Genomic DNA, 11553 nt, shown 5'->3' with positions numbered 1-11553 from the left:
CAGCCTCGTTTATGGAACAGCTAGATTAGTCACACTTGTTACTGCGTTTCATTCCAGAAGGTTGGAGCCTTGCATGTTTTTACTTCCTTCCAAGGATTTACAAGGTGTACAAATATAGGAATTTTGAACTGAATTGATTTTATTTCAAACATGCAACAAATAAATAATATATATATATAATTGAAAGTAATTTGGAAAATAATTTCATGGTAGGGTCACTAGTCTCTGAAAATGTGGGTGATGTGATAAAGGACACAATTAACGCAAATGTTAAACAATATTTTATTGATTATGTACAAAGTGAGGCAACCCAGCCAAGGTGGATTAACTCACCACACATGAGCCACAGAACTGAAGAACCACCCATCCTTCATCTTTTCATTGGAGTTGAACATGAACTAATTGAAATATGAAATAATTTATGCAGCCTGATCTGTAGCATCCCCAAAAGCTGTATTGTAATAATTACACAATGAATTCACAAGATGACCAACAGCTGTACAATGAGCTAATTTCTGTATGTACACTTGACGTGAATTCGTTTTTGAGTTTGAAATTAAACAACCACATGCTTTTTTAACATGGATGACACATGTCTGCAATGTGCAGAGTAGAACACAGTGGATGGTGTAAGTATTTTTGGGATTTGGAACAAGTAAAAATTAAATGTCTCACACTTGTTGAGCTCTGGTGAACTGCAAGAAGACTGGAGGAGTGAAATGTAGTCCACGCAAATGTACAATAAATGACAGAGTATGTAGAGTATGTCAGTGTGGGATTCATCGTGTCAGTCTATGCGACCAATCCTGTAGACCCTTTTTTCGTCCACCTCATCTTGTAGGCAGAACTCCGCTTCTGAAACCAAACCATGTGCGCATCTTCTGGGGAGAAACTCCAGGGGCATTCTGGGTGAAAACGCTTGCACGGACAGGTCATCAGACGTTGGAGAAAGACTCCAGGGGCATTCTGGGTGAAACGTTTGCACACACAGGTCATCAGACGTTGGAGAGAGACTCCAGGGTCATTCTGCGTGAAAACGCTTGCACACAGGTCATCAGACGTTCGGGAGAGACTCCAGGGGCATTCTGGGTGAAATGCTTGCACGGACAGGTCGTCAGATGTTTCCTCCAGACTGTCCCTGGAGACTTACATGAAACCAAATTGTGCGCACATCCCAAAACTACATCATTGTTTACAAACAGTAAAAGGGTCTACAAAGCAATCCATCCTGTTCAGTTCCAATACGGGTTGCTCATTGCTCTGAGGCACGGGATATAAGAATCGAATGACATGACATGGTTCAAAGAGGCTTTACATACTTCCACTGGAGAGAGGTCTGTCTCGTCTAACCTCAATTTGATTTGAAGACTGCAATATGTTATCACGCCACAGAATATTGCAAAAACCAAACAGCTCTTCAAGTGAACGACGCGGTGTGACTGTGTGATGGAGGACGGCTGTAAGTCTTATTGCGGAGTGGTCTGTGGTGTCGGTTCTGCTGATTCCTGACTCTCAACGGAGCCGTCTGTCTGCTGTTCCGCCAGCATGTCTGTCAACTTCACCCCCAGCAATGGGTCCCTGGGCTCTGGCTCCACCTGCAGGATAAAAGCAGTAATGGGCTGTCAGTAGAGGACAAACGTGAGCACTACCTATCTACAATACAGCCAAAGTGCTGCCAGTGCTACTGTGACGTTAGTAGTAATTAACCAGCGACTTCAAATATAAAAGAAAAACTATATGTATGACAGATTCTTACAGAATACTCCCCCATTCAAAGAGACAGGGGTTTGGTCTTCCCATTATCAAGATGGCGGCAGAGTGAAGTCTTTAGACAGACCTTGCAGTATCCCATCTAATGGGAATTCAGTAGAATTACAACCCTCTGCCTGCACTGTGCATTCTCCAATCACATGTGTAGAGCCCTGCAATACAATATATACTACAATGTAAAGAGTCAACTCATTTAATTAAAGCTGGAATAGCTGTTTTCTGGCAGCATTTTCAAAACATCTTATGACCACCTGCTATCAGAAGGTGTCATTGAGTCATGGTGTCTGAACAGTCTTATGTTTGTAGGTGAAATATTTACCTACCTTGTTTATCAACCAGGAAATCGTCAAGAGAAATGTTGTATGTATTGTAGTTGAAATCTTGTAATCCATGCACAAAAAAGATTTCTTTCCCCCAGTGAATCTCTTACAACGAGATTGTGCCGGTAAGGCATTTTTACGTTGATATACGTGAAAAGGCTTTGTTGAAAATGGAAACGGTTTGTTGCAAGTCGCAACTACAGAGTTATTGCAGCATTACATTTCAACTGATTTGTCCAATTGTTGATTTATTTCTATTTCTATTAGAAGGGTTTGCAATTATATCTGCTTATGATCTGGTAAAAGGTTTATGTTTCTATCTGCATATGTATTACGTATTGCTATTAACGTATTACTGTTAATACCCATGGAAAGTTTACCTTTGAATATTCCCAAATTTTTGCAACAATATGAAAATTCTTGCCAGATAAGATTGTTTACTAAAATATCTCAGATGCCAATACTGTTAGTTGGTTATTATGCCTATGTTTGTCTTTTTCTTTCATCTGCCATAGCTTACTAAGGCCAATACTGCAGGCCTTAGTGCTCAATTCAGATGTACTGTATTGCTCAGATAATTTTTTTTTGTTTGGCTGTTTTTTTTCTTTTTATTATTATTATTAACACTATGATCGCCGGGGACGAGTTAAGACGTCATTCCTAGCCATGCTCATTCTGCCGAAGACGCCGTAACTCGTCTTTGAAAAATCTGTCATCGAAATCATATTTCCTTTCCGGAGCACTGAGATGTATTGGTGAGCTCCACTCAACTGTCTAACGGTTCGAGAGCGCCATCTGGTGGCCGATCGGCAGATCGGCCAAGAGGGAGGGGCGCGTCAAACAGGAAGTGCTCATCCATATGTGCTCCGGCACTCGCGATCGGTAGCCGGACTCCATCTCAACACACTGGATGATCAATCGCTCGCCCTAACTCAATAAACAACGTTATTTGGACGTATATAGTATTATACAACCTGGAAATGGTTCATCAGGATCAACATCCCATAATCGAAAAGGGTCTACTCCACGCTGATCGTCCAACGGCGCGAGGAACATACGGTAAGATTCAGCGTTATTTTCGAACGTATTCCATATAAACTGCTATGATGAACATATGACCCACTCTGGATGAATCATCTAACGCTGCCCACGGAATTATAAACGATCCCCCGCCCATCCGGTCATCATCAGATTATACGTAGATCATTCTAGAAGTACGTCCAGTTGAAATTTTTCATCTCGCGCCGATCGCTACCAAACTGTATTTCATCATCAATATAATGCATTTGGGGCTATAAATCAAGTTCTGAAGAAAGCTGCAGAAAACGATAAAAACATACTTATACTTTAGACCATATTTTAGTATGAATATGTGAATGAAAAAGTTTAACGTTGCTACACCCTGAACAATACATATAGGACATTGAATGGGCCATAATAATGGCAATGTAATGGCAATGATAATAAAAAAAATATTAAAAAAAAAATAATAATGGCAATGTAGCAATAGAATTTAAAAAGTTATAGCCCTGCAAAGAAGGGGAACTTCTCCATAGACAAATAGAGCTGGCGAGGGATGGTAAATTATGAATTTAACCCATGGCAATCAAAGTGTTAATAAAAAAAGATTGTTTTTTAATGTGGCCAATATCAGATTCCAGTGTGAACTGGTGACTGCTCCTGAACTGACCGGCATGCGCAAATTAACAATAATGAAGGACGTAAACACGGAGGACACTGAAGTCACAGTTTATGGTTTAATTTATGAGTTGATTCGTGAGCAGATGATAATGAGGAGGACGTGAGAGAGACACTTCTTCAATATGCTTTCAAACACAGACCGATTATGTTACGTTATGATACTTTACCAAGGAACACTTAACCCTAAACATAGCTTATCAAGGAACACCTAACCTTAAACATAGGTAGACTGTACAATATAACTCATCACTTATTTTTTAATTGGTGGAGACCAACTTAATGTCTCCTTTGGCTCGGCTTTGATAAACTCAGAGATTAATGCACACATTCTGCCTTTCTCTTTGCAACGTTTATTCTCTCAAGGTGCTCGTGACTCAGTCTCCCTCAGACATTCTCTGAAATTATTTTCATAATTTAGCCTATTAACAGATAAAAAGGATTATTTAAGATTATTAGCGATGCAGAATGCAAAATCGGCGCAACATTTCCAAACTAAGGTTTAGGCCTATATTTTCACTGTAGGGGTATTTATCGGTATTGCAATACATGCCTATCACAATCATTTGTCTGATCTGTATTCATCAAGTCATTAATAGACTGAGACTTTTCTGTAGGCTACACCAATTAAAGACTGCTTTAAAGTCACCAAGAAACGTCTAACAGAATGCTATTTGAATCCACAGATTTATGCGTTTTCCTGTAAAAACAGGAAGCTATAGCGAGGGACTTGTCGTGGATATTGATTGGCGTTTACAGTAGCCAATAGCGCTGAATGTGCATTACAGTCACCCCATTAGCTAGCAAGCTAATGTTAGCAACGTACATTAGTAATTAGTAATGTTAGCTAGCAAGCTAACATTGAACATTTGTTAGTTAAAGAGGCCGAGTGCTGCTTAGTTACAATGTGCTGTAAATTTCATTGGATGATAAATTAGTGTACGCCCCTGTGTGCACTGCAGGATGACTCATCAACATGAGTCTAACTCTAAAATACCATCAAGTCTTAATGTATGTTACAAATAGGGATGTCCCGAGACTCCCGATCCGATCACGTGATTTTCAGAGGATCGGGAAAAAAATATTTAAGAAATCGGGAGTGAAAAAAAAGAAATAAAAGTTTTATTTTATTCAACAAACATGACCATGTTCACGTCTTAAACTCATACTGAGGCCTTAGTTTTGGTTTTAAATTACATATCATCATTAATTTATTTATTGTCACAAAGAGCAGAAGAATTTGCCAAAATAAACGCATTTCCTTTGATTTACACTGTCGCACGACAGTGACGTGTGCCGAAAATAGCAGACCTACAGTACAAGCTCACAACGCGTCCGCTCCCGAACGCTCCCGAAACACCGGTAGGTTATGTCCACCTGATGACTCAGAGCAGCTAGACAAAATGTCAGAAGTTTGGAAGCATTTTAAAATTGAAACCGAAGCCAGTCCAATAGCCAGTTGCAATGTTTGTAAGGCGGACGTTCCGCGTGAGTTCAACGTTATGTGACTAGAGCGAGCAAAAGAATGGGGGACGGCTGGTGCTCTGCCAAACAGCTGTTTTGAATGGCTCGCTTGAATGAAGAACGTTCACCTGGATAACGTCAACATTCGCTTTGTGAGGATTATTCGTCAGCGTTTCAGACCAAAATGGAGCAAATCATTACGTAAGTCGAACACTGTGAATGTATACTAAATGTGCAAACAGATTGAAACTTTGAATATTTCTCATATGGTGAATGTAATGCGAGACGCCGCACTCGACTGGGGCTATTGATGGAACAGAGGGGCTTGTCTCGCTTCGCCAGTTTCTGACAAAAATTCGTCAAATTGGTTACTAATGTGAAAGATCGGGTCGGGAAAGATCGGTATCGACAGATACTCAAAATCACATGATCGGGAGCAAAAAAATGCGATCGGGACATCCCTAGTTACAAAACCACTATTTTGTCATTGTTGGGACAAATACTGGCGTATAAGTGACAATCAGTGCAAGACATATGTGATAAAAGAACATAAACATCTATTTTGATTTCATGGGGCCTTTGAAACTAAATATTTAAGCCTTCCTTTAGCCAGGTAACCAAGTGGGGCACAAGACTCTCTCACACCACACACACACACATCATTTGGGCGTGCGCCTCAATGTTACCATGTAGTCTCGTGTTCTCCTTCTCAGGATCAGTCCGTCCAGCCGGGCCTTTCCCGTCTCCTCGAACAGAGCCGACTCCTCCAGCTCCCCGCGGCCTTCTAACTCTGTGTACTTCTCCACAAACCTTAGGGACAAAAGCCCAGGAAATATGATTCAGTCGGTATTCATCCTTATGCCACAGTGGCGGATTCAGAAAAGCAGAGAGAACAGGCTGCTGTTAATTTCCCACCATGCAGTTTCTTTTGATAGAAGACTACAACTAATAAAAGAAAATATGGACATACCTTTGGGACAGTGAGACAAAGTGGGGTACGTAGAGCTTAAATGCCTTGGGTCCCGTACCATACACGTCGTAGAATTTCCTGTGAAAGATGTATCAACAGCGATTACAAAACATTGACATATGCATGTATTGCATTTCACCAACCGCTTCTAAGACGTCTTAAAAGGAACGTGACAACATTATGGGAAATGCTCTTACCGTCTTCAGACAATAGTCAGACAAGAAGGTAGATACCAATTTCCTCTCTGTGCGTTCAGTAGAAAGCTATCCAGCTGCAAGTTAGCCTAGCTTAGCACAAGTGAATGGGAGCGGATACCAGGGCTTTCCCTAAACAATGGTATAGGGGCACATCACCAGCATGTGTTTTGTGAAAGCTTGGGACCAGTTTATACCTTATACTTGTACTTGAACAAAATAACTTATTTGGAACTTTTGTTTGCTATTTTATTGACATTGTTTTTAAATTGCAGGAAATTACAGCAAATGGCTTTCTTTATTGCACATTCTTTTGTAAAAGCACTAAAATAAAGGAAAACCCTGGGATACAGATCAGCTAGCTTTTGGCTAACAGCTAGGCTAGCTGGTCCGTATCTGCCTCCATTAATTTGTGCTAAGCTAGGCTAGCTTAACATTTACTTGTTCCACAATGTGACTTACGCTCTAATTTCGTCCTCTTTGTAAAAGATTTCTGGCACCACCTCTTCTTTCTTTCCATAAACCCTTCCCACCGGCTTCACATAAAGTGGATCTTTCTTGGGTGGAAAGGCCTTGTATACGTCGTACCATACAGGCTTGTCGGACTCTTTGACGACCCCTGAGCGCATCAGGTCCCTCACCCTGTGGATCACAAGTTCATAGAGTTGAGTACCTCAGACAAACCATATAGGTCTGTTTAAGTTTTCAGAGGAACAATGTTTTCAAACTTTACCATCTAAAGATGGTAAGTTAGTGTTGTGTTCATTCATAGTTAAAGACAGTAGAGGTTGAGTACTTTATTATTTAAATATGGTAAGTTAAAGAGTGTTGTGTCCATTCATAGTCAAGTCAAGACAGTCATGGTTGAGTGGTTTCTGGTGATATATCACATTCACACGGCCAAGTGATTTAGATTAACTTCACAACTGCAAATACATGCCGTATGAGCACACTATGGACAGCTCTGGCATGGTAAAGTATGACTAAATGTCTTAAGTAGAGGACATGGTAAAGTATGACTAACTAACATTTCTTTAGTAAGAGGACAGGTCTGGCATGGTAAAGTATGACTAAATGTCTTTAGTAGAGGACAGCTCTGGCATGGTAAAGTATGACTAAATGTCTTTAGTAAGAGGACATGGTCTGGCATGGTAAAGTATGACTAAATGTCTTTAGTAGAGGACAGCTCTGGCATGGTAAAGTATGACTAAAAGTTTTTAGTAGAGGACAGCTCTGGCATGGTAAAGTATGACTAAATGTCTTTAGTAGAGGACAGGTCTGGCATGGTAAAGTATGACTAAATGTCTTTAGTAAGAAGACATGGTCTGGCATGGTAAAGTATGACTAAATGTCTTTAGTAGAGGACAGGTCTGGCATGGTAAAGTATGACTAAATGTCTTTAGTAGAGGACAGGTCTGGCATGGTAAAGTATGACTAAATGTCTTTAGTAGAGGACAGGTCTGGCATGGTAAAGTATAACTAAATGTCTTTAGTAGAGGACAGCTCTGGCATGGTAAAGTATGACTAAATGTCTTTAGTAGAGGACAGCTCTGGCATGGTAAAGTATGACTAAATGTCTTTAGTAGAGGACAGCTCTGGCATGGTAAAGTATGACTAAATGTCTTTAGTAGAGGACAGCTCTGGCATGGTAAAGTATGACTAAATGTCTTTTAGAGGACAGCTCTGGCATGGTAAAGTATGACTAAATGTCTTTAGTAGAGGACAGCTCCGGCATGGTAAAGTATGACTAAATGTCTTTAGTAGAGGACAGCTCTGGCATGGTAAAGTATGACTAAATGTCTTTAGTAGAGGACAGCTCTGGCATGGTAAAGTATGACTAAATGTCTTAGCACCACACTTGACGTGCAGCTTTTCTTATGCTCTCCCGTCAAAATACTTTGAGAGCAATGTAGAATAAATATGGTTCATGCATGAACTAGATAGGACTTTGAGCATTTTCTATACTGTGTAGGCTGTAGGCTATTTATAAAATAGAAATATGTTTTATCAGTGGGTTCATGATGGATGGCATTCAGGTTCAGTTATTGATGTTTCCAGGAAAGAAAATAAAAGCATCCCATCACCTAACGTTAGGGTTTGGAGTCAATTAAATAGCAGTAGTCATATTGATATCATTATGAAATTATGAGTCATATCGTTGCGCACAATTATGCATTCTAAATGAATGACAGATAATATTTAACGATATCTCACAATGAGCTCAACGAGGATGTTCTTTGACAATAGCATTTCTTTGATATCACACTTTACATTATCATGCAGTTCAATGCGTTTAACAAATGGATGACTTAAATGAGCTAGTTAACGTAACGCTAGCCTATGATAGCAATGTAGCATTGCCATAGTGTTAACCTTCACATTGAACTAACGCTAGCTAAAACAAATCAACAATAGCTAACGTTAGCAAAGCACACGTTAACGTTAATGTTAAAATGTAGCTGACACTGGGCCATACCGCGTGAACACCGTTCCAAACTTCTCAATTCGACTGCCAGCCATTATATATGAGCTGCTAGATTAATAAACAGAATTAAATCTGCTTCAGTTTAACATGTGTGCAGCTGCTAGACGTGTTGACATTCGCTTTACTTCCGGTAACACTTCCGGCTTTGCTTCTTCGTTTGTGTTCGACTTCACTTACTGCCTCTACTGGAATCAATGAGTGTTTCTGTGTGCCGTCAGCTGGCATAATGATTTTATGATACTTGGTGTGAATGAATGAATGAAACATTTATTTAACAGATCGCAGAATGGGTACAATACAGTACGGCTCAATACACACAATTGTTAAGGGAATGCAGACCAGAGAAAGACGTTTGTCTTGTTTACATCAGGGTCCCCCATTTTCAATTAGTGACATACACAACATATCCATCATGCCATTTATGGCATAGGGACATACATGACATGATACAGGTATATAGTACCGTTACATTTGTGACATATATGATATGCAAAATATACAGTACTGGTGGAGAGAGATACATGCACCATGGGGCCTGCAAACAAATATTAAAAGTTGTTTATAATCTTATATATCTTCTTCTTATTCCTCTTCTTCTTTTTTGTTCTTTTTCACCACAGCGTATTAGTACCATCCACCAGTTAGAACAAAATAACAGTCACATCAGCATTTATTTTCTACTTATATAAATGATAAGTATTCAAATGAAAAGGAAGACACACCAACAGCGACATCAACAAATCAAGACTACCACATTCACACACACTGCAAAGACTGCTATTCAGACCACAAGGAGCCAGCTTTAGTCTGGTTAGTTTAACAGCATCCTGTCTGTCCTCATCACACATATACTTCTCTGAACAGACCCCTGGACAGTAGAGTAGCACCTTCCCCTTTTTCTTTATTCTGTTCATCCTCATCAAGTCTTTCTTTAATAATAATATTGCGATACTCATTAACATATTAGTATAGTAGGTAGTAGTATAGGCAAGGAAGATTATTTAGTGGAAAAGTGCATGATAGTAGGAGACAGTAAGACGATTAGTTTGAATTTTTTTGTGATGAAGTGTGTTTTTAGTCGACAGCAAAAGATTGGTCGTGTTTCTGCTGTCCTAACTGTGGTGGGAAGTCCGTTCCACCATTGTGGTGGGAAGTCCGTTCCACCATTGTGGAGCGAGGACCGAGAATAGCCGGCTTCTCTTTGATGACCCTCCCGGAGCTCATAGTGGCCCCACGTTACAACCTAACTTCTCTATCGTAAATAAACACAATAACAATAATATCTCATTCAGTAAATCTGGGCGTCTGATTCCTTATACACACCAAGGCAGCAGCGGAGCATATATTACAACATCTTCTGGTCTCACTTCCTCTATCCCCCTTGATCCTAGAAACTATGTGAACCAATAAATACTTTTGTATATTTGCTAACCCTGAGCTTATTCCTTCATTTATAGTTATAGTATAGTTATAGTAATATGAATCAGGGGAGCCTACCCTGTGAGGTTTCTGTCCTTGCTCTCTCACTCGTTCTGTTCCTTTAACCACCCTCACTCTGTTTTCATTTGTTTTTCTGTTAATTATTTCAATTCCCTCATTCACACGCTTCTCCCCAGTGACGTCATCAGAGACGTCGCTGATTGGTTCTCTCAGGACCGCACGCTTTTCAATCACATTCCCCAGCTGTCACTGCCTTTCAATCAATCGATCCCTTATTATTTATACCCCGTTTCTCCACTCTAAGTTTGTTGGATCGTCTTGATTTTTCTCTGGTTGCATTTCCCCGTGTTGCTGCTGCTGCTGCTTTTGCTCCTTGTGCTATCTCCAGGAATTTCCAAGAAGCCTTCCCTTGGACACCTGTTCCCGTGGTGCGCCCTCGCTCCGCTGTTTGTTCCAGCACCATTACGCATTACGTCTGGGTGAGTTTTTATTGACTGTCTTGATCTATTCCGTTTTTCGTGTGTAACTATTACACTGAAGACTACCACCTTTTGTCAGACAGTCACTCACCCAGCTTTTCTATTTTTGCTTGTTCCCTTATGGGATAATATTTTTGGGACCTTCCATCTCCCTCTGTGTGTTGCTCACACCGAAGATATTATTTCACTATTGGATTGTTTTGGACTTCACTAACTGTGTGTATATTACACGAAGATATTCACTGGGACTGTGTTTGGATTTTTGCTAACAGTGTGTACATTACACGAAGATATTCACTGGGACTGTGTTTGGAGTTTTGCTCACTGTGTGTATTACACGAAGAGATTCACTTGGGCTGTTTTGGAATTGTGCTCACTGTGTTTAAATCACACGAAGAATTGTTCACCCTGTTCTCCTGCTCGTTCAAACTGCACTGTGTTGACTCGTTCCCTCTCTCCCTCTCTCGGTCTCGCAACACATCTGAGATTCTGCCGAGAGAATTCTGCAGAGCGGTTCAGACGTCAACACCTGCTATCCCCAAGACTACCATCACGGGAGAAGCTGCAGAGCAGCAGAACTTTGCCCCTTGTCCTATGTACCTGTCTTGTTGACTTGCCTTTCCTGTACTCTTTATATTTAGTATCAAATAAACAAGCCCTCGTATTTGGCAACTCTGAATTCCTACTCTCTTGTGTCGTGCGTTTGGGGTCGGTATCAAACCATAACATACCC

General features: G+C 40.3%; 1 protein-coding gene across 1 annotated transcript; it reads right to left on the bottom strand.

Moving 5' to 3' along the window:
* Positions 1 to 278: 278 nt before the first annotated feature.
* On the bottom strand, positions 279 to 9031 carry mrps23 (mitochondrial ribosomal protein S23). Its single transcript, XM_084333558.1, has 5 exons — positions 8893 to 9031; positions 6879 to 7058; positions 6223 to 6300; positions 5939 to 6062; positions 279 to 1595 (listed from the first exon to the last, which is right to left on the bottom strand). Exons 1-5 carry the CDS (start codon positions 8934 to 8936, stop codon positions 1467 to 1469), a joined length of 555 nt encoding a protein of 184 aa, XP_084189684.1. The 5' UTR covers positions 8937 to 9031; the 3' UTR covers positions 279 to 1466.
* Positions 9032 to 11553: the final 2522 nt, after the last annotated feature.

This window comes from Notolepis coatsorum (genome assembly GCF_963971535.1).
Source record: "Notolepis coatsorum genome assembly, chromosome: 1".
Classification (NCBI taxonomy): domain Eukaryota; kingdom Metazoa; phylum Chordata; class Actinopteri; order Aulopiformes; family Paralepididae; genus Notolepis; species Notolepis coatsorum.
The sequence above is the reverse complement of the archived record's forward strand: the minus strand, read 5'-3'. Positions and strand labels throughout refer to the sequence as shown.

Coding starts and splice junctions, on each gene's coding strand:
- mrps23 (XM_084333558.1), bottom strand. CDS start 8,936: ATGGCTGGCAGTCGAATTGAGAAGTTTGGAACGGTGTTCACGCG. Junction 7,059..8,892: donor TTTGGAACGGTGTTCACGCG/GTATGGCCCAGT, acceptor TGTGATCCACAG/GGTGAGGGACCTGATGCGCT. Junction 1,596..5,938: donor GGAGAACACGAGACTACATG/GTAACATTGAGG, acceptor TTTATCCTGCAG/GTGGAGCCAGAGCCCAGGGA.